The sequence below is a fragment of the Pangasianodon hypophthalmus genome, chromosome 5, assembly GCF_027358585.1.
Source record: "Pangasianodon hypophthalmus isolate fPanHyp1 chromosome 5, fPanHyp1.pri, whole genome shotgun sequence".
NCBI classification, from domain to species: domain Eukaryota; kingdom Metazoa; phylum Chordata; class Actinopteri; order Siluriformes; family Pangasiidae; genus Pangasianodon; species Pangasianodon hypophthalmus.
Genome location: NC_069714.1, coordinates 4,863,103 through 4,887,472, shown reverse-complemented (window position 1 = coordinate 4,887,472; position 24,370 = coordinate 4,863,103). Strand labels below are relative to the sequence as shown.

Sequence of the window (24,370 nt, the reverse complement as noted above, 5' to 3'; positions counted from 1 at the left end):
GAGTGCAGAAAGCAATGATGAAAATGCTTAGACACTAAGCTTGTGGAATGAAAGAACATGACAACTTCGTTTCATTTCCAGCAGTTTCTCAATGATGGTTTCCAAAGAATTTGTATGAGTCAACGCAGATGAAAAGTTGATTAATGATTAAGATTAGGTGAGAGACAGCATGAAACACTCGGCATTTATTACGCAATTGTTCCTGTCCTTTATTTGAATTTTATGTGAAATCAAATCCATCATTGAAAAATTGTGGCCAGGTGGTCATAGGTACAGGGAAGCAACATGTCAGCATAGCATGCAGCAGCTATAAAAACTAAAAATATGAAAAAATGGAACATAAATTAGGCTAAAATAATGCATAAACATTGGGTAAAACAGTGGTCTCACTGAATATACAGTATTTTTTGTTATATATTGAGCAAATTTGCTGAGAAAAGCTATTATGATGGTTTCAATAAAGCTTCTAAAACAGAACATTTGGCAATCAGAAAGAGCAAAACAGGAAGTAGAATATTGGATTTCATTTCAAATGAATATTTTTAAAGAAAACAAAAATTAATGACACAAATACTAACAGGGCAAGGATATAAACAACAATACTGGTACTGATCCAGCCACTCCAGCAGAGGCCACAGCGAGCACCGTGCAGTTAGTGTTCGTTTATTACCATGTAGGAAGAATAACATTAATGGGTTTGTTTGTTGGTAGTGTTTGATTAGGCTATCTGTGTGTGTCTGCATCTGCACTGAATCTGTTAGGTCTGTTATTACCTAAACAGTAGACCTACATCATTAGAATCCAGTGACAATGTGTTCAACTTGGCTGCACTGCAATGCTTGGAGCCATTTGTTTACTGTGGCTATGAAACATGATGCGTAATGATATAGCTGATAGATTACACAGACACACAAGCCATAGAGCCTACACTTTTCAAACTTTTCCATTCAGTTGGCAGCCCCACCCACTTAAAACCCATTCCCATGTGCCTGCAAGTGGTAAACATTATTGCACAAGCGTTGGCTCCTCCTGCAGTTTTATGCAGACTTCACTGGAAGTTAAACAGCTACATAGTCACCTATCCTATTTCTCATTTTAATTTCTCCAGGCTGAGCTCGTTACGATCGATTTATGTTACGGCTTTCGAACATAAACATCAGCACAGTTTTATAAAGCTGCTGTTTCCATTGGGGTCCTTTCATCAAATCGAACTCAAGAAATTAAATACGATACAAGACAACAGTGTCCTTTTATCAAAATAATATAACATGCAGTGAGGAAAGGTACAGTGTGTTATTTTTGTTAAAAATGTTTGCAGTCAGTCGATTCAGACACAATATTTACATTCACTTACTTATGCATTTACATGCGTATATCAAACAATTAAATCAAAGAAAAAAAAATGCTTTGGGAAAATATCAACTCATCAGTAGCACAAAAAAATATCAAGCATGGTATATTTTCATATTACATTAGAAAATAAAATGAAATGGTTCATTTGGTGCAAAAATGTATAGACATAAAAAAAATAGGTAGTAGAGACATGTCATACTGCTAAATCATCGTTTCTAAACAGTGGTCAGTATGAAGCTTAGTAGAAAAAATGGTTCTTGATAAATGGTATGAAATAGCAATCTGCAAAATTCTATGTACATATGCAAATGATTTTCAATGGGTGGACATACATTTACATAAAATACAGTATTTGGCACATATTTCAAGCATTATATTTGTTTCTTTCAGTCATTTGAATGTGTAACAAATGTGTGCAGTGTCAAAACAGGGTTTGAAATGCTCTGTACAAACAATTCTAAATCTACAGCAAAATAACAAGTATGTAAATAATATTAATACTTAACATAATGTATGTTTTTGCAGTTTGGCTTTTGGTGGTTGATGGGCATCAACAGTCTTAGAGTAAACATCTTGCATCTTGAATTAGTAAGTGGTATAATATATGAGAAACTGATAGGAATGATGGTAAACACCCATGATTAAAACACAATCAAATCATAGGTTTGATTAAAGCCATGTGAACATTAAGGAGCATATAGTTAAATTAAGTGCAGTGTGAACTCCAAGATGATCTTTATTCGCTTGGAAATAGATCTAATAGACGATCATATGCAGAGGAAACATGCTCATCCGAACTCTTTGTTCAATACACACATTTGAACACATGATGATTGTTCAGTCAGTAGTTTGACCTTACCTATTGTCAGGTTGCCTTTTTCACTGAAACATACATATGAATGCCAAAACGAGTGGCAAAAAATATGATACAAGACACAGAGGTTGATATTTAGGTTTGCTAGCAAAGCCTGCAAAATAGAGCATGTTAAAATGTAAAGCTTTGAATGAGAAAAAAAGGAAATGGCAGGGAAACTAAACATTCAGTACAAACATTTTCATCTTCAGTAAGGGCTTTATACTGGTCAGGGTTGTGCTGGATCCACAGCCTATCTCAGGAACACTGGGCACGTGGCATGGATACACAGGGTATGGGACGGTGGTCCATCACACACCGACAACCATTCACATACCAATATGTTTTTTTTTTTTGGGAGATGGAAGAAAACTGTGAACCCACATGGACATGGAGACAACTTGCAAAACTCTGCACAGACCAGACAACAACCTGAACTCATGATTGACCCAGGGACCCTGAAGCAGTTGAAAAGGCAACTCAACCCACTGCGCCTTTGTGCCGCCCCAATACAAAAATATATTTATAAAATGAATCGCCTACTTGTTACTGCGAGTAAAAGTGGAATTGGTCAGTACTGGCATTACCCGTGATACCAGAAAAGCGCTCTGGGCTGCATTTGATCACAATTTAGACGTTAGATCTTCATATTATCCAGCTGTAATTGTGAGGTTTTGCTCAGGCAGCGGTTCATTACCATCTCTGTAAGCATATACACTATATTACCAAAAGTATTCGGTCACCCATCCAAATGATCAGAATCAGGTGTCCTAATCACTTGGCCTGGCCACAGGTGTATAAAATCTAGCACTTAGGCATGCAGACTGTTTTTACAAACATTTGTGAAAGAATGGGCCGCTCTCAGGAGCTCAGTGAATTCCAGCATGGAACTGTCATAGGATGCCACCTGTGCAACAGATCCAGTCGTGAAATTTCCTCGCTCCTAAATATTCCACAGTCAACTGTCAGCTTTATCATAACAAAATGGAAGAGTTTGGGAACAACAGCAACTCGGCCACGAAGTGGTAGGCCACGTAAACTGACGGAGAGGGTCAGCGGATGCTGAAGCGCATAGTGCAAAGAGGTCGTCGACTTTCCTCACAGTCAATTGCTACAGAGCTCCAAACTTCATGTGACCTTCAGATTAGCCCAAGTACAGTACGCAGAGAGCTTCATGGAATGGGTTTCCATGGCCGAGCAGCTGCATCCAAGCCACACATCACCAAGTGCAATGCAAAGCGTCGGATGCAGTGGTGTAAAGCGCCTCCACTGGACTCTAGAGCAGTGGAGACGCGTTCTCTGGAGTGATGAATCACTCGTTTCCATCTGGCAATCTGATGGACGAGTCTGGGTTTGGAGGTTGCCAGGAGAACGGTACATTTCGGACTGCATTGTGCCGAGTGTGAAATTTGGTGGAGGAGGAATTATGGTGTGGGGTTGTTTTTCAGGAGTTGGGCTTGGCCCCTTAGTTCCAGTGAAAGGAACTTTGAATGCTTCAGGATACCAAAACATTTTGGACAATTCCATGCTCCCAACCTTGTGGGAACAGTTTGGAGCGGGCCCCTTCCTCTTCCAACATGACTGTGCACCAGTGCACAAAGCAAGGTCCATAAAGACATGGATGACAGAGTCTGGTGTGGATGAACTTGACTGGCCTGCACAGAGTCCTGACCTGAACCCGATAGAACACCTTTGGGATGAATTAGAGCGGAGACTGAGAGCCAGGCCTTCTCGACCAACATCAGTGTGTGACCTCACCAATGCGCTTTTGGAAGAGTGGTCAAAAATTCCTATAAACACACTCCTCAACCTTGTGGACAGCCTTCCCAGAAGAGTTGAAGCTGTAATAGCTGCAAAAGGTGGACCAACATCGTATTGAACCCTATGGGTTAGGAATGGGATGGCACTTAAGTTCATATGTGAGTCAAGGCAGGTGACCGAATACTTTTGGTAATATAGTGTATTTCACTAAGGCTATTTCATTAATAGACAGAGAAATTGTCTGTGTGAATTGTCAGTGTGATTTACTCCAGCGGAAAACCACAATTCTTGCTTTTCAATACTGTTTGCAACACTACCTGGTTGACTTTCCCTGTTCACTAGGAAGTGTGTATCAGAGGAGTGGAGTGTTTAGGGTCTCTGGACAACTTGAATTTGATTTAGTTCTTGACTGTACATAGCACAGTAAATAGTACAGTATTTCTTTTGATCCTATAATCTTGCTAATTAGCTAGCTAATTTACTTTTATAAACACCACTATTTTATTATATTTTGAATTGTGTGTCTACAGTCATATGGACTCGATCCCTCTGCCGATGGGGAGTGAAGCAAGAGGAAATGGAGAAGGGAAATCTTAAAATGTTGAAGGGAAAAGTGCTTAAAATCGTTACTTATTTCATCTACAAACAGCAATGAGGATTATGCGTAAACTTTACATGCTATGACATGGAATTTGCCACTATGCTTTTGAACATGATATATGTCATATATTGCACTGTATCGTGAATAGGGTGTCATTTCAGATGCATCTGTGACGTCTACACGGCGCAGTCGTCCTGGGGGGCGGTGCTGAAGGCGGTGCTCCGTAACAGGTCCAGGCAGTTGATGAGGATGAGTGTTCCTGTTAAGTGCCTCCAGCGCTTGGTGATGGGGTTCTTCATTCTGTCGAGGCCAGTGTGAAGCTCCTGGAGTATGTCCCTGTAACTATCACCGATCTGGGCTGCCCACGTTACCAGGAAATCATACGCCGGCTTCCACATGGCCTGGAATGGGGAAGGATGTAGAAGAAATTAAGAGGCAATAATGGCAATATTATTATTTTCCAGCTCTCACATATGGATGGATATATTCATAATACAGCAGGCTAACAGGCAATATCTGCCTGCCACGGTTTATTAAAGTGCAACATTTTAACCAGATCTCACACTAAAAATTTGTGTTTTCATTGGATTTTATATGAATTGAGTAAGAATATCTATGATCTGGGGTGAATTCTGTGGCTTTGCTCCCAGTGTATCTGGATTATGCTCTGGATTCATTGTAACCTAGACCAAAAAGCGCTTACTGAACATGAATGAGCTGGACACTAACTTTTACTTGTGATTGTATTTAAGTGTGCATGTGTGTGTGTTTCTCCACACCTCGCTCTCTATCACACCATCTGTGCCTCGGTAAGGAGCCTCGTAAGAATCCATCTGTTTGCGTGACACTTTGGCCAGTTTTTCTGCAAGCTCTCTCCAGCGGTCAGACACTTCCACTGCTGCAGTGAGAAGCGCAAAGTCCTTCAGCAGCCGAGCCACCAGCCCCTGACAGTCCAGTTTCAGCAGGGCCTGAAATCACAGAAAAACACCACATTTACTGTGCAAAAGTCTTAGGCACATGAACAGAAATGCTATAAAGACCAGGTTACACTGGTGTTACTACTATAAATATATTGACCATGTTAACTGCTTTGTAAACAAGGTCAGATTTTCCTCATGTCTAATCTCTTCTATTCAGATGACACGCTAACGGATCTGATCTAAAATGGATCATAAGGCTTTGCACAAACTGTAGGTTTACTCTCACTGGTTCCTGACAAGAATACAGACACTCTGTATTCTTATTAAAATCCCAGTACATGACCTGGATCAGTGAGCCAGTAATTGCCAAATAGTGATCAGAACATGATGGTTGAACTCAAGCCTAAAATTACATATAGCATCTATAATGTATGTACAGTGCTCAGCATAAATGAGTACACCCCCTTTAAAAAGTACGAATTTAATCAGTGGCTCAATGAACAAAAGAACATTTTCCAAAGTTTTCACAAGGCTGAGTTTTACTGAACACTTATTTAACTCCATAACATGAAATTAAGGTTAATAATCTAACTTAGATCACAAAATCTTCAGTTTTACTCATATTGGTTGAAGCAAAAATGAATACACCCCGCAACAAAAACTACTATGTACATCTAGTATTTTGTATGAGCACCGTGATTTTTAAGGACAGCACCAAGTCTTCTAGGCATGGAATGAACAAGTTGGCGACATATTGCAACATCTCTCTTTTTCCATTCCTCAAGAATAACCTCTTTTAGAGCCTGGATGCTGTCGCTTGTCGCTTCAGAATTCCCCACAGGTGTTCGATTGGGTTCAGATCAGGAGACATACTTGGCCATTCAATCACCTTCACCCTGTTCTTCTTCAGAAATGCAACAGTAGCTTTAGATGTGTGTTTTGGATCATTGTCGTGTTGGAAAAGTGCACGACGACCAAGTGCACGGAGTGATGGCAGCATCTTCTCCTTCAGTATAGAGCAGTACATTGTTGAGTTCATGATACCATCAACGAAATGCAGCTCCCCAACACCAGCAGCACTCATGCAGCCCCACATAAGGACACTGCCACCACCATGTTTCACTGTAGGCACCATGCATTTTTCTTTGAAATCCTCACCTTTACGACGCCATACAGTTTTAAACCCATTAGTTCCAAAAACAGTGATCTTTGTCTCATCACTCCAGAGTATAGAGTCCCAGTAGTCTTCATCTTTTTCAGCATGGGCCCTAGCAAATTCTAGGCGTGCTTTTTTGTGCATGGGCTTTAGGAGAGGCTTCCTTCGTGGACGATACCCATGCATGCCATTCCTCTGCAGTGTGCGCCGTATGGTGTCACGGGAAACGGTCACTCCAGTTTGGCTTTCTACTGCTTTAGCTAACTGCAGTGAACTTGCATGGCGATTTTCTTCAACCCTTCTCATCAGAAGACGCTCCTGTCGAGATGTTAACTTAAGTGGCCGGCCTGGACGTCTCTGTAAGATGGTTGCACTTCCATCTTTCTTAAATTTTTGGATCACTTTTGCTACAGTATTTTGACTGATATGTAAAGCTTGGCTGATCTTCTTGTAGCCCTCACCTTTTTTGTGTAAAGAAATGATTTCCTTTCTCAGATTTTGGGACATTTCTCTTCCATGGGGAGCCATTGCTGGCAGCATGAAATGGGAAGGGCTTTTCTTTGTTAAGTAATGCCCTTTTATAGTCACCTGTCTGCTGGACACCTCTTAAATGAATCATTAGACTCACCTGTGGTTGAATGACAAATGGTAGAATTTCTTAAGTGTGGCTTTTCTCCTAAGACTATAATTGGGGTGTACTCATTTTTGCAACATGGGCTTCAATTAATTTGTTAGGAAAATCACTTTTTTGTGTGTGCAAATTAACAAATCTTGTTTGCAATCAATGGCCCACATTTGTAGGAGTATTTTGTAGTATAGTATCTCATAGAAAATGTTGATTCTGAAAGGAAACTAAAAGTTTTCTGACAAATGTAGTGGGGTGTATTCATTTATGCTGAGCACTGTACACTGATCAGCCATAACATTAAAACCACTGACAGGTGAAGTGAATAACATTGATTATCTTGTTATAGCTGCACCTGTCAAGGGGTGGGATATATTAGGCATATTAGGGACCAAGATCCACTATGGGAAGAAGGCAAACCGGTGGAGGCAGTGTGATGCTCTGGGCAATGTTCTGCTGGGAAACTTTGGCTCCTGGCATTCATGTGGATGTTACTGTGACACGTACCACCTACCTAAACATTGTTGCAAACAACATGCACCCTGCCATGTTCAGGAATGATTTGAGGAACATGACAAAGATTTCAAGGTGTTGACTTGGCCTCTAAATTCCCCAGATCTCAATCCAATCGAGCATCTGTGGGATGTGCTGTACAAACAAGTCTGATCCGTGGAGGCCACACCTCGCTACTTACAGGACTTAAAGGATCTGCTGCTAATGTCTTGGTGCCAGACACCACACAGCACACCTTCAGGGATCTAGTGGAGTCCATGCCTCGACGGGTCAGAGCTGTTTTGGTGGCACAAGAGGGACCTACACAATATTAGGCAGGTGGTTTTAATGGTATGGCTAATGTTATGGTGTATGTATGTATGTATGTATGTGTGTTGCTGTAATTATATTGCTGCAAGTTGAGACAGCTATTGTTATCGTGCACGTCACTGAACTGTTTTCAGTTACAGCACATGCTGTGGCATGCACCCTTGCCACAAAGCCGAGAGACACGGAAAAAAAAGCATGAAACTAACACATTCATTCATGTACACAACCAAAAGAAACTGTCAAGGAAAGTGAAAGAATCATGACCTGGTGCAGTCTGCAAATTCAATAGCATTTATACTTGAATTAAAGGAAGTATTAAATATTTTAGGGAAGAGTGTATTGTGTCACATTACAATAAAGTGGTGTACAGGTTAGCTGGTTAAATTAAATCCTCTGAGCTGAAGTGTGTGTGTACACAGCACTTTGGCCCACAGGATGAGCTGTTTCAATCAAGCAACTGAGTATAATGACTATGTGCTTTGATGAACTTGCAGATAAGGCTCTTAGCTAGGGATTTACGTGCTAGTACGAGCATAACGCGCCATCCAGTCCCATCCGACTGGGAAACACTGGAGGAAGTAGGAACATCCGGCTGGGGTGGATGGAAAAAAGACCAGCGTTTGTTTGGTTTTAGTCGGCATGCTGCTTCCTCCGCCCTCTTCTCTCTGGTGTGTGCTTCAGTAGGATTCACTGAAGTTCAGTGAAAGTTTCAGTGATTTTTTTGCTGCAGCTTCTCCTGCCAGAACTGCACGCCTTAAAGAAAAATAATCTCAGGCTAACTTTATAGTGTGTAAACACAGCAGCACAGGACACATGCTAACACACACACACACACACACACACACACACAGTTTAAGTCTTTGTGGGTTATTTGCATTGACCTTTGTGCAACTGTAGCTAAATAATGTTGTCTTGCACATCTAGCAACTCAGTTTCAACCTTAACCTTAATGTTGACTTAAAAGTAATCTTTTGGCTCTTTTAAATGATCTTTATAAATTTTTTTAAAGATGATGTAGATTTTGTTACAACACATCTCCACAAGGTAAAACCTGTCACATGTTCTTACCATTATATGGACATCTGTTGCTCATAAAGAAATATAAACATAGCACACACACACACACGCACAGACACACACACACACGTTTGTCTTACTATCCTTGTGAGGATCTTCCATTGACATAATATTAACGCAGCTAACCAAACAAATTGTTTAAATAAAAGCTACATTTATTGTAAAACAAACAAACAAAAGGCCTCAGGGGGACCAGGCAATTGTCCCCACAAGGTCAAAATATCAGATATTCCAATCCTTTCAGACACACACACAGTCCATGAGGTCTGTGATGTCCAGTTTCACAGTTCCAGTTGCATGGATGGAATGCTCGGTATGAGAGGAAACTGGGGGAAGGTTTACATCTGATAACCTCGAGGATCTACTCTGAGCCAGACCAAGAAGTTTTGAATTCCTGCCTTTCAGTTTAAATATTTTTGTTTACCAAGTGATGGGTCAAACGAAGGTATTCTTCATATTTATTAAACGTGTTAAATAGCATTGGTGCCTTGCTAAACAAATAATTAATTGATAAGATGCATTGCTACTTGTTTACACAGCTGGATCTTTTATGTGTACTTTCAATTTTTTTTGGAAGATTAGCTTCATATTAGAAATGCTACCTGCAAGTAAAACTGCCATCTGTTTTCATGGTTGAGGTCAAGATGATGCAAAAAGTGGCATGTTGCTGGAAAGTAGAGTTTCCTGACCAGCTCTGACAACTTTTCAAGATTTGACTAGGTGAATGATTTTGTAATTTAATTCATCATTACTGTACTCTAATTTCGAATTTACCACAGAATGAAAATGACCTAATGTTCTGATAATGACCAGTTAGAAGCAGAGGAACAAGTGACAACTAAATATAACCAGAGAAAATTGTACATACATTTGGAGCCTCAAATGCATGTGGCCCTTCTGATTTTTTTCCCCAACCAACATCCCTTTCTATTGTGTTAGTAATAAGCGTGGGTACTAACAGTAATAAGATTAATTTCATTTTAATATTAAATCACTGTCTCACTTTCAATCACATTTTTGATAAACCTGTGTTGTAATTACAGCTGGCCTGACTTCGGCTGCCCTGTCCCACATGTTTAATTGTAAATCTGGGCATTAGTTTTAAAAATAAAGCACACTGTCATGCTAGTAGTGTGTATGGTGTGGATTGAACGAACAGTCGTGAGCATCCTGTATGAATACGTGATAAGGTTCATGATCACCACTTCCCTCTGTAATGTGCTAACAATATGGGCCCCCAATTGGTGTTTATGTACATTGCCCATGAGAGGTTTTAGGGCAGTCCCAGCATTCTGAAGAGTACTTCTTCAATTAAAGGAAGTATGGACCAGAATATATTTAAATAGCAAGGACAAAAACCGTTTCCTGTTGTCAAACCCCCTATTTTCAAATAACTGCATTTCCTGCCAAGATATGCTGCTGATCATCACCTCGTTCTTAGCTGTGGGACAACTAAGTCGAGATATGGGGCAACTCTCCTCTAACATGGTTTATTCACTGCACTAAGTGTGATTAGAGAGGAGAGTGCAGGTTTCAGAATCACTATCAGAGCCAAGTGCTATCTGCGCAGCACTTTTATATCAGCATTTCATATTCCAACATGAAAAGGTTCATTGTGCCTTGTGCAACTCTTAGGCTGGGAGAATCACGCCAAGTTCCAAACTTCTCGGGGCTCATAACCTCAATAATATATAAACGAAGTTCTCACTCTGATTCAAGTAGTTCTTGAGCAAAGGTATGATCGAAAAGGCTTCTACTCCACTTACTTCCTTGTTCAGAAAGACTAAAGACCTGGTTATTAAGGTCATACAATTTAATTCATCCTGTGTAACCACTGGACTGGTTCACATGCTGTAGGTGGATCTGTGCAACACCTATTTCCATGTTCAGATCTCCCCAGAACACAGATGCTTATCAATGATTGCTTTCCAAGGTCAGACATTCCACCTCAAAATTCTATACTTTTACCCTCGGGTCTGACTTTAGCACCACAGGTGTTTTCAAGACTCATCATGGCTGGCAGTATCAGGATACTAACTGTACTAAGACAACTTGCCCTATGTTTCCCCACCAAGAAGCAGGCCATTCAGTAGATATCCACCCTCCACCCACCTTGCACACACTGACGTACTCAGTCTCACAGTGAACTCAGAAAAGAGCTCATTAACACAGAAAAAGGCCACACAATTCATCAACATGAAGCTATTTTCACTGGGAATGCTAGCCACTCTGTCACCCCAGACATTATGCTTGCCAATCAGATTCAGCCATTCTGTTATTTGTGATACTGGCTGCTGTGGAGGATGCTGAAATTAGTCAAAGCAGCCACAGGGGTAGTACCCCCTGGACTGGTATGAAAGGGCTTACAAGCTTTTCAGAACTATTTAGGGAGCGGGAGAAGTGCAGAGAGAAACCACGGATGCTTCCCTTACTGGCTTGGGAACAGTGCGGTGCCACAGGCTCACAGGGGCTTGTGACCCCCCAGGAGATGAGAAAACATTAACCAGCTGTGTCTGTACTCAGAAGTGGTGTTCCAGCTCTGGGAAAGGTTTGGCACGGCACAGGTGGACCTCTTTGCTAATGCCAAGTCAACACATTGCCAGTAGTCTGCTCGGACAGGATGCACTGCCCACAACTGGCCTCACAATGTACTATACGTCTTTCCTTGCTGATGATATGCATGTTAGACAGAATTCAGCATCTAACCCGCAGAGCTCTAATCGTGGCCCACAGATGGCTGGCAAGACATTGCTACTTTCATTAGTGGTCAGAACACCCACTGGAAAAAGTGGCTATATTTAAACTCTGTGTTCTGTAAACACAAAAAGGATGACCTGGATCAATAAGACCATCCATGACTAAGAAGTGAACAAAACATGAACATTATGATGAATTTAAACCATGGCTCTGTGTGTGTCTTGTCCTGGTCCAAATACAAGAGCGTGTGTTTGAACAAGGGGCGTCTCCTGATGGGCTCAAAGCCCTCCTGTTTAGATGCAAACAATAAAAAAGGAAACATCTGTTGAGCCAAGCTGACACACCCTGGCCTTCTTCCATCTTCCGCCAATACGGAACAGAATACTAATCACTAGCTGGCCTGGGCTGGTCATACACTCAAAGATGCTCTCTTGGCTTGGGTGCAGAAATTCAGGATATGTTGATTATGAAATCTCCATATGGATGTCGGCTGATGAATTGCAACTGACCAAAAATTAAGCTTGCCTGATCTTAGTGAGATACGTATATATCTTACAGAATTTTTCAAAGCAGGACAATGGCATGTGGTCATCTAGTTTCTACTGTTAGATAACATATCGATTCAAAATTTCTTGCTGCTGTTCATTTAGAATTACTTGTTATGTTATGTTTATTAATATACCATTATTTTATACCATAAATTATTATTATTTCTTAAATAGAAGACTAATATTCAGTATTATCACACCATAGTCTCAAGATTTTAAACTTGTAAAAAAGTCACACAAGCCTATCATCATGTGAAAAGTTAGAAAATCTTTGGTTAAGGAGCAGACCTTATATTGTATTAAAATAGGAAGTGTTATTTGGATTAAAAAAATGTGAATAAGCTGGGAATATACTGCAATGTGCTTAAAAACTTATGTTTTCAAGTTTATTTATTTCACATAAAGAATTTTAAAAGTTAAAAGCAGTCTCCATTGAAAAATACTGAAAATAATCAATCCAGATACATTCCAGCATTGATTATACTCTCTGTATCACTGTTTTATAAATAATTTGCTGGTGCATTATGTCACAGCTTCAACACTTACAACATAACCTCAAATAAATTAAACTTATGATACGATATGTCTTCAAATATCATGATTCTATATTTTTTGCTATGTCTTCTTAAGATGGTTGTCCTACGGACAGATTGACAAAACTAGTATACTAGTAATATCCAAAACTAGTGCCCAAATAATAGAGTCTGGAACTGTGTGCTATCTCAGACTGTAAACCTACCTACACTGTCAGGTATAGCAAGATTGCAAGATGGATCAATTGATTTTAGAGGTAAAGGTAGAGCTTGACAGCTTGATAGCTTTGCTTTCTACACTGTATTTTACAGCTAGATAGCATCTAGTAGCCTCAGAGATTTGTAGCTCATGCACTGCTGCTACAAATATTTATTATATACTGTATATAATCTTTATACTCTCTACCAGGCTGCTACGCCGTACGTTTACATTTACAGCAACTTATATTGTTACTCTTTCGCACTACTCTCATCTGATTCACTTTCTACTAGAATTGTGTACTAGTCGGTGCTGCACTGTAACTCACCATGCCCATTGTCTGTTTTTGGTAGTTTTGTACTGTCTTGTGCGGTCTGCACATGTTTGCACTGTGCACTTTATGTAAATATATGTAGTCTCCATTGTGTGTTTGTAGTCTCCAAACACACAGTTTTGTGTTTGTTTTATGTAGCACCTTGGTCCTGGAGGAACATTGTTTCATTTCACTAGATGTATATGGTTAAAATCACAATAAAGCCACTTGACTTGACTTGAGATACATGGCGCTTAGGGAAAAGCAACCTCTTTCCCATTCAACCAGAGCTTCTGTTTTAGCTTGCTAGTTAAAAATTAGGCAGCTAGGTCATTCTGTAGAAGGAGCACAACAAGCACAGTTACACCACACGGGCAGACTGTGGCAGAATCAGCAGTGTCACAGAATAAGCTAGCCAGATGATAGAAGCTAAAAGACAAACTTCTCTTGAAAACTAGGAGTTCTCTCTGAATGTGTACTGACTTGGCACTCACGGCCTTTTTTAATTTGCATAGTGGATATTGATCCATGTGGCAAAGACGGACGCAGCACCACTGTGCTACAAAAGCATTTTTCTAGCAGAGAGGGCAACATTCTAAAATCATATACCAGCAGCTTTAAGATTTTGAGTAAAAAAGAAAGGAAATACTGTACAAGACCTTTCATTCAAATCAAATTATACATTCACACTTCAATTTATAAACACTTCATTAGTACATACCATAAAGAGCTCCTTTTGGAAAGACTTCCTTTGCTTTACTTCAGATGTGTTGCAGTCTTCTTTAAGCTTCTCAAGAACACAGGCCACTTTTTCTGGCTCACTGTTTGGTTCTGTACGACAAAAGTGTGCCAGAGGAAGGTTGACATAGCCCAAGGCATCCGCAAATGCTCTCCAGCTATTTACGTTTTCCATCAGTATAGACCTCAATGAGGAATACATGTAAGTGAGACATTTGCAGGGGATTAGGATTTGCTCTAAAAGAACAGTAGAGGTTAGCTCAGGCCCCTTTAAATTAACTGGTTTGACTTTTCCCATTATAAGAATGTTCTTGGCATGTACCAATCCAATTCTGCCATGATAGTATCCAATGTACCACTCCTTGGTCCAAAGATGCCCTTTAAGTTTGATTTTTTCTTCACTCAAAAGTGCCACCACATCTCCTTTCACGTATTCCAGCAAATACTGGCTCTTTGTCTGTCTAAGGACAGTTTTTAGCAGCTTTCCAAACTTGATATTTTTGACTGGTCTGTCTTGAAACACAGGGTATTTTGTGAGTCCTATTAGAGGTGGCAGTACAGATTTGTGCATTTCCTTTTTCTTTAAAAAGCGCCTCTGCACCGAGCTTGTTGCAACCTTTGGTGGAGGAGGTGGTGTCTGAACGCAAAACTGGGCAAGGATGCAGTCCTTGTCATCTTTAACCTGAATGCGCAAAGTGAAGTCCGAGATGTTGTCTGGATCTCGGGCAGATATCAAGTAGATGAGGCGTGATACTTTGCCAAGTTTCAGCTGAAAACTCCTCACCACCCTTGTCTGCTCACTAATTTTCACTTCAAAATTTGAGATGTTGGAATACACACCAACCTTAAGATCTTGAGGCTTTGCAAGTACGAACTGGTGTTTTCCCCAGAGTTGGAGGGATACTGGTGGAATAGAGTGAGACTGCATTTTAGCCTCACTTACTAATAATGTTTTTGGGGCACAATCATGGCCAAACATGGCAACAACTGTCTTAAAGGATGGATGTATATGCTTGGGACCATATACGCCAAGTGTAACTTTCTTTACAACATGCTCCCAGACTGTGTTGTATGGGGCTACAACCTGGGCTTGAGCAACAACAGATACATACATACATGGCTCTAAATTGTCCAAGGTTACCTGTACTGTATCTCCATACATATAAACATGAGGAATTGGAACATAGGGTCCCTCCTTGCAGTCACTGCGGACACAGATCACTTCTGCTGTTTGTCGACTCTCCATCTTGACTACAACAGACACTTTCATCTCTAATGTTACAGTGGTTTTAGTTTCCATATTACTAAGCTTAATCTCCACCACTGGGCTCACAGTAGTACATTTGTCATTGTTAAGCTCCAACGGTGGGTCCAGCAAGGCCTTTAAAGATATCTGCTGAGTGTCGTCTGGTGCAACGTGGCCCTCGGGTACAAGGATGCTGATACTAGTGTCGGGTAACTGAACAGCACCACCTGAGCTGTCCAGTTTGCACACAATATTGGTCTCTAATGGCTGTGTTTGACCCCATCCAAGATTTTGCCCAATGGAATCTAGGTCATGGCAGGACCTTGTAAACTTGCGGTGGTTTAACCAGGCATTTTTGAAGTCTTCTCTACTCTGAAACTGCTCAGGTGAAGGTGCTTTCAAGCTACCGAAAAAACCAGAGAATTCTGGAGGTACATCTGCCTGTGATTGCAAGATGGACAGTTCGGACAAACTGTAACAACGCTTGCTCCTATAAAATGGGTTGTTCCTTCTAAGAACTGGACCCTTCTCTGTGCCAGGGCTCAAGCAATATGTATCCAAAACATTACTTCCAAACTTGTTGATGTTAATACTGCTGCTGTTTTTTGAGTCTGGAGAGGAGGACGTATCAAAACCAAGGTGGTCTGTTGAACTCTGGATACTGTTTTGATCAGTTAGCAAGGAGCCTTCAAGGAATGGGTTGAGAGACATCCGCTTAGTTCCAAAAGGGTTTCCTTTTTGAGGAACGGTAGGTTTTATGTGCTCTGACCACTCTCCACGTTGCTCTGGCACTTTGGACCCATCATTGGAAATGTCTCCTAGGCTGTCAATCATGCCACTGTCACAGGATAAAGATTCTCGATGTGTGACAGGTTGGACATAGGCTGCTGGGATGTATCCCATCTCTGTGTTATTATGGGCATACCACCACTCTCCACCAGATGTGTCAAGAACATAAAGATGGTCTCCCTTACAAAACTTTAGGGTGGTGAAGTTTGATGGACAGTAATCTTTAATGGCAATGACTTCTCTAGCAGATTCAATTGAGGCAGTAGCTTCCAGTCGTAAAGTGCTAAGACTGGGCCCTGAAAATAAAGAGTGAATTAAGTCAATACAAAAAAAATATGCTTGGAAAATACTGACAGATAGAAAATATGAAGAGAATCGAAACATGAGAGAAACCTTTAACATCGGAGAGGGTGGCATCTGACACTCCAGAACTTAGTTCAATAAGTGTGCCCTCAGACTTGCAGCGAGGTATTGCGTTGTTGTTATTTGTTGCTCGAATTCGATGCGCAGCCATGCTTAGTTTTCCTGCTGCATATTTCCTTTCTCTGTCAAGAAGCTTGTCCCATCTTCTAATCCCAAATGTGACCAGCGGGTTTTCATTCGATCTGCTTGGGAAACAAAAAAAAGGCCAGATATTTATTGGCTATAGTGTCATTTTGGCTTCAAATTTGAATAAAATCGAACTCCGCATCTGAACTGATGTTCAAACCTCAACATCAGTTCATACCTCAGTTCGCTGCTGTTCTGCAACAGCCACATTACCACTGTGGTATTCTATCGCACATTGTAACTGCGTTAATTTAATTCTATAGTTATAGTTCCCATCAGTGCCAACATCCTTAATGTAATTGCTTCACATTATATATTATGTGAATTGATCACACTCACTCTACATACTTTAACATAGGCATTAGAAACTTGTTAAGTTTCAGATAATCAATGAAATCATGTTTTGATAAGAAACATAATATATTTATGTAAACCATACATAACATGTTCTCTTAAATCTGACCACATATTCCATTTTTTTCAGTGTAAGCTAACACATTTTTACCACAACAGCAACTTGCACGGGTGCCAGTACTTCAAATATATCAGTCCTACAGATTTATCCACAAAATTGGTTACATGGTTAATTACACACACAATAGCAAATTTACCTCTACAATGGTGCAGTGAAAAGCTATGGTTTATCTAATATTTTCAGAACCCTAACTCTGAGTGCACACTACTATTAGCACTGAAGAAACTCCTCAGATTTTTTTTTTTTTAAATATCTGTGAAACTGCCACCGAGATCAACGACTAACCACTGTCACACACTGCTCATTCAAGTGTGCATGGCTCAGTGAATTGACTACACCTAGTGCGAGCATCTGCAGATGCATGGATATCTTCCAGTGTGTTTAAAACTACTGGTGTAAAATGATACAGGTGGCATTCAACAACTGAACAAAATTAAAGATTCAAAACAATGTGCTGTGATTTTTTTTTAAAGTGATACTCCAGGAATGTGGTTACAAAACAACATTTTGACAGTTTCTGAACTATCAGAACAACTATCACGACAACAAGCTTTTCAGGTATAAAAATTCTATTATTGTATTACGTAATGCTGTTTGCACCATAACCACAAATGGTGTGATATTCTGTCGTGACATGTCATGGGCTAAAACAGTAAGGGAAAAAAATGTATGCCCAAGTCCAGGCAAGTTTCCTCGTCTCATTCCTGGAGTTCACGATTGCACTGGAACAGGAACAAAAGCCTTCTGAATTATCTCTATCTTTTAAATGAATTTGCTGCCATAGTCCCTGTTTTGTTGCAGGATCATGACATGCTTAAGCATAAATTAGAGATTTGAGGGTTGTTTTGGATAAGTAAACTTTCCCTAATATTTAAATTCAGTATGGTTTTACCCAAACCACACAGCCTTGATTTTAAGCTCTTGCATGTTTTTCATTGGGGCTGCTGGCAATTTAAACCACCGCACAACTGTTAACAACAGCCTCCACTCTTCTGGGAAGGCTTTCCACTAGATTTTGGAACATGGATGCGAGAATTTGTGCCCATTTATTCACAAGATCATTCATGAGGTTGGGCAAGAAGGTGTGGTGCACAGTTTGCATTACAGTTCATCCCAAAGGTGTTCAATGGGGTTAAGGGCAGGGCTCTGTGCAGGCCACTTGAGTTCTTCCGCTCCAACCTTGTCTTTATGGACCATGCTGGAACAGGTCGGGGCTCCTTAGTTCCAGTGAATAGAAATCTTACTGCTACAGCAGCACACAAAGACATTCTAGACAGTTGTGTGCTTCCAACTTTGTGGCAACAGTTTCGGGAAGACCCACATATGGGTGTGACGGTCAGTTTGTGTGTGTGTGTGTGTGTGTGTGTATGTGTGTGTTTCATTCATCAGGGGAGATGTTCTTGATCTGATGTGTGTCATTTCTGACAATTCTGTAATAGTAATTAGTTCTGTGTCGAAGGTGTTGCGTCAGATTTGGCAGGAAATTTGTACGCATAGTCATACAACAGCTCAAATGCCATTATGCCTCAACTTCAAGCACGAAATAAGTCTGGCTTCACAGTGATTGGCAGGAGACACATCCAATCAGGAGAGTGACAGAATGTGAGAATGTAAACAAAGCAAATAAAGTCCGATATTACAACACAAGAAGAAAAAAGGTTTCAGGATTGACAGAGTTTTAGACTTTTTCTTGCTAAACAGGTAAGGCATTTACTTGTTCTCTAATTTGATAGGAAGCTAGTGAATGTGTTGTGGTGTGTTTCTCTGTATTGGAGTGATTCGACCCTTCTGTTCATTTGAACTGTTTCATTTTATCCTCTGATGACACTGTGGCGAGTGTGCTAACACGATTCAGTTTGTGACAACCTTTCCTGATAGGTGAGAAAACAAATTGCACAGATTAGATAACAACATATACAGCAACACAGATTAGAAAATTTGGGACACCATTGGAAATGACCACATGCTATTGTTTTGTTCACTACACCATACTGCAGCTAGAATTAGAGGGCTATAACAAACTTTTGCAGGTTTGCAAAGCTGCAAACCTGCTCTAGCTGTGGTATGCAGAACCACGGAGAACCATTCACACCACAATGAGATTAATGCAGACCGTGAAAGAAGAATGCAGCACAAACTTTAAATTTCATATTAGGTTAGACCGGCTGTGCAACAACTCTATTGTACAACAGTGTAATAAGAAAGCGGAAGACATCCCATTGTTATCAGTGGTGCATCGAAAACAAAAGCTTTAAGTAAATCATGAAAAATATTCAGCGTCTATATTACCACTGAATTACAAAACAAAATGATTGAGATGCAAGGTAGTGTCCTCTTAAGCCTGATCTCAGATTCAGCAAGCTCTTCAGAAGCACATGTCGACAGTTTCCATGGGTACCGCCGTGCCGAGGAAAGGCATTTCGATGAGAGGATCTTCAGACAAATACCCGAGTGTAGCAGTGTGAAGGACTCGCACAAACACGCTTTTATTATTTCTTTGCACACGCTGTAACTGTATAGGCAAGTTTTCTAGACACAGATTAAGCCTGTTGAACTCAGAGGGCGAGAGACACACAAATATGTGTAAGGCTGTTGAAATGAAAATTCTGAAAGCGCTTTGAAACAACTTGTTGCAAAATATATAAAATAATTATACAATATATTACCGTGTACTGTACTGGGTTATTTGTATTTCAGTCATAACCATATGTAAGACAATGGCATATTGTCAAAGAATTAGAAGGAAAAAAAAGTCTACTATAGTATACTGTCTGTTTAATGCTTTGAAAGTATATTAATCATATTAATAAACAAATATTAAATTGTTTAATGTCAATCTAAGTAACTTCGGCACCTATGAGAAATAACCTGCTCATACCCTGATCTATGAGCACATCAGGTAATAAGCAGAGGCACAGGTTTAAAAAATAAATAAATAAAAATATAAAATATGGACTTATCTATCTATAGATCTGTAGATGAAAATAATTGAACATTCAGCAGCATTACAAAGCCTCTGCAAACTAAATGGTAAAAATATGGATATCATCTGACAATAGGATTATAGAACAAACAAAGACTACATAAATTAGATATACATTAAATGAAATGTTTTTTAGTAGAACAGTGGGAAATGATCGATACTCTGCATCCAAACATTTGCATCAGAATATTACTTTGTAAAATACGTCCAAATGCGCATGGGTACAGCTCAAAAAAGCGGACATAACTACAAAAGACAAAAATATAAATGCTCATACAGAAAATATGAGCATGTGCCATATCTGAGAATAATGAAAGCTGTAACAGGACACGTAGCTGTTGTTTTTATGATGGCTTTTCTCTTGACTGGCTCTTAACCAATGCTAAATGACTAAATGAGAAAGGACTGACTAAATGAGAAAGGACTCTAGAACACTGCGCAAGAGCACATTAGGTCGTATGATCAGAAAACTAGAGGTGCTAATCTCTTTAAAGCCAGTTTAAAGCCCATCAATCTAACAGTTCTCCTTAGGGTGACAGGATTTCCTCCCACATGAAGGAGCACCCTGCTAAAAGGGAGTCTTTGCGCAATGTTAGGAAAATGAATCTATACTGTGATGACAAAATCTGAAATAGTTGATACTACAGTCAGAGAAAACGGCGTTTCTGTTTTGTCTTAATAAACTACTGAAATGAAATCATTTCATATTCGATCAGTTTTCATAACTGACTAATCCTTGCACTGTCACGTCAGTGTTTTACGGCATAAAAGCAGTCGTAAGCAGATTCTGCCGTAACCGTGATATTGGGTTGTTCAGCTACTGTATCATCAATATACCTTTCCACTCCTAATTTAAATACAACTGTGTGTTGAGGAAACTACTACTCAGTCAACACTGTCGTTTTGCCAATGATGTGTGTGTACTGATAAAATGATTTATGAAACCAGCTCAAGCACTGATATCATACTAAAACAATGTAGCACAACTGAACTGGGTTACGAACATTAATAGAAGCATCATTGGTATTAATAGCAGCGGTAGTAGGAGCACTACAGGATGCAAACAATACATCAAATGGTTTCTTTTGATTTCATTACAAACTGGTTTCTCTTTCAAAGGGCAACATAACAGTGCTTCATGAAGCTTTACATGCGTAAATTTCACTATGGAATGACTGACAGTGTTGAAAATTTTCTTGCGATGTTTGGAAATGGAGCTCAGCCTTACAGACGGCCATCCTCTAGATGTTGGGACGTTCCAGTGAACATCTGTGTACTAATTCTTATCATGACAACATCAGCGCCAGGAGATCTGATTTCCAACATAATCCAATACAAAAGCATACATTAAATAATAAAGTACAGTGACACTGAAATGTAAATAAAAGTGACAGATACTCTGCAGTCTGAATGAATGGCTAAGTGGCAGGAAAACACAGAGGAAATGCCTTTGTGATGAGTTCCTGAAAACTCTCCCCTCGTGCCATCGCACAGTTATAACGGGTGAATCACTTTGACCCGCTGAAAAGATTTCCACATCTCCAGAGAGTAAAATACACACACATACAAATACACACACACACACATATAGCTCTCTTTAGTGTACAAAACATAATGAGGTAAATTTATGATGTTTTGTTCATGTCTTTTGTATACAATGTGATGAAAGCAGGTGCAAATATTATAATTCACTGTTAATTTCTTTCTCTTTGAAGCACATAGATATTTAACTACTAACGACACACTACATGCCAAAGTAGATGAATATGGATTTGGAGATTTGCACAAAGCGGAGTGACTCATAGATACCCATTAAACTTTCTTCTGCAAATTTTATTATTCATATTCAATGTAAATACTTACCATAATTACCATAACTTCACTCTTTACTGTAGTTTCTTTAGTTTCACTTTCTTTTATTTCCCCTTTATCATAGCCACACAACCAAAACCACAAGTCAAATGAAATTACGCTGATGTTAAGACAAGTTCATAAAGTATAATAATAATAATAATAATAATAATAATAATGCTATTAATGTGTGCCATATCCTGTGAAAAGATTTTTAAACTAGTTTGCTAGTCTACTCAGAGAACAGGTTTATGTTTCATAGCTGCCAGTCTGTTTTAAAAATGTATTATTAATATTAAATATTAAGATTATAATATATATTAGAAAAATTATATTAATTACAGGAATAATTTTAGATCACATTGCCCCTGCACGGTTACATGATGTTTAATTAAATTTAAAAACATAAAACCTGTGAAATTTAAAAACATAAATCCTGTTTAAAAACATAAAACCTGTGATATTGGGTTATCATAAGCTGCTTCTCTTACTTAAACAAACAAACAAACAAACAAACAAAAATAAGTTGTAAGTCTCAAACTCTTATTCATGTGCAGATTAACATTAACATAAAAGCTTTGTAATTTGTTGAAGCATGAAAAACTGGCATGTCTTACTGGTCTCATATTTTCTTTTATAAATATAATAAATAAAATCATAACTGAATAAACATATAATGTTATGTTATATTATATTATACTCATTCATAAGGTAGTTTAGTCACGAGGAAAAGTAAGTTCCTACCTATAAGATTATCATTGCTGATTGATCTTGAGCTGAATGTCATGGTGTAAAGTTTAGACTTGTGTAAAACTCCAGCTGCAGGATTTCAACACTAAAACAACATCAGCAGCTCGCGAGCTCAACACCACAACACCACAACACCAACACCACAACAGCAACACAAGCCCAGCACTTCCACACTGTTACAACGCGCCAAGAGCAACAACAGCCTGTTTAACAGATACATTCCCATCACTTCACTGAAACTGAGAGAGAGAAAAAGTTCACTCACTTCAGCAAATTCCACTTTTCAGGCGAAATATCCGCAGGAGACACAGAGAGACGCGCCGCTCAGCTGAAACCAGTGCAGCTATCTCCCCTGCTGCTCCTCATGTTCAGACCTGAAGCTACCTGATTGGTTCCCGACAAAAGTGATTGACAGTTTAACCGGTGTATGCCCCGCCCACTCCTGGTTCCTAGCCACAGCGTTTAGTGTACTAAACAGCAAATTAATGGCATTAAATATCTGTGACTTTTCCCGGCGAGTTTTAAAAACAATTATGTAAATAGGTGTGAAATTACATACTGAAGTAAAACTCAAGAAAGCTAAAAAAAAAAATAAAAAATAAAAAAGAATAAAATGTATGGGGAACAATAAAATGAGGCCCTATAATGTAGATCTAAGTCTAAAACATGAACACATTTTTTTTTTCAAGTCAAGTCAAGTACCACTTTATTTATAGAGCACATTTAACACAACAGAAGTTGACCCAAAGTGCTTTAAGAAATATAGTATCCAAGGACAATGGCGACTAAGACAACAATAACAACAATACATTTAAATCAATCAAAGGTTTATAAAAATAACTTTAAAAACACTCAGTGTTGGAGAAGCCCTGATGTTAAAAGTTAGACAGAGCTTAGGGGCAGCAACAGAAAAGGCCTGGTCTCCCTTAGATTTACAACGTGAACGAGGAATTTTTCATACATCATACAACATCATGCATAACATTATTTACAAGCAAAAGTCACAATTTCCATTTCCCGAATGAGACAAACTCCAAAACAATTTCTTTAATTAGACCTATACGACTTAACGCATGGCTCATGAACATCTCAAGACTGATCTAATGAAAGAGTGATACCTCTAATATCTGTTTAAAATTCATAATCTTCTCTTACTCTCTCTTCTGTCTTAGTTTATATTCTCAAATTTAATTGTAATAATATATTTTATTATGAAGTCACTCTGAGAGGTAGGCAAATAAAATTGGACTAAGCCCTTTAAAAAAAAAAATAAAATAAAATAAAATCTTGCATTAATAGTATCTGCAGTGCTCTCTAGTGGACATCAAGCAAATAAACAGAAATATAATAAATATTTAATAAATGGTTTATATAATAAATATATAATAAATGGTTTCAGCAGGCTCTTATTTATTGACTTCAGGAAGTTTGGGGATACAGATATGTCTCTCTTGGTCACAAATAAAATAAAATAAATAAATAAGGGAGTATCATGAAACAGAAATCCCATATTAGTATCTGACGTGACCAT

At 39.1% G+C, this 24,370-nt stretch overlaps 1 protein-coding gene across 2 annotated transcripts; it reads right to left on the bottom strand.

Annotated features, from left to right (window-relative positions):
• Positions 1 to 293: 293 nt before the first annotated feature.
• Positions 294 to 23,220, bottom strand: sh3bp4 (SH3-domain binding protein 4). 2 transcript variants are annotated; one of them, XM_026928567.3, is made up of 5 exons: positions 23,105 to 23,220; positions 16,625 to 16,839; positions 14,180 to 16,527; positions 5,348 to 5,536; positions 294 to 4,969 (listed from the first exon to the last, which is right to left on the bottom strand). In XM_026928567.3, the coding sequence occupies exons 2-5, from the start codon at positions 16,743 to 16,745 to the stop codon at positions 4,745 to 4,747; spliced, it is 2,883 nt and encodes a 960-aa protein (XP_026784368.3). In that variant the 5' UTR covers positions 16,746 to 16,839; positions 23,105 to 23,220; the 3' UTR covers positions 294 to 4,744. The 2 variants fall into 2 exon arrangements, with proteins under 2 accessions (XP_026784368.3, XP_026784369.3); XM_026928568.3 differs by having other exon boundaries at positions 16,625 to 16,836; positions 23,105 to 23,219.
• Positions 23,221 to 24,370: the final 1,150 nt, after the last annotated feature.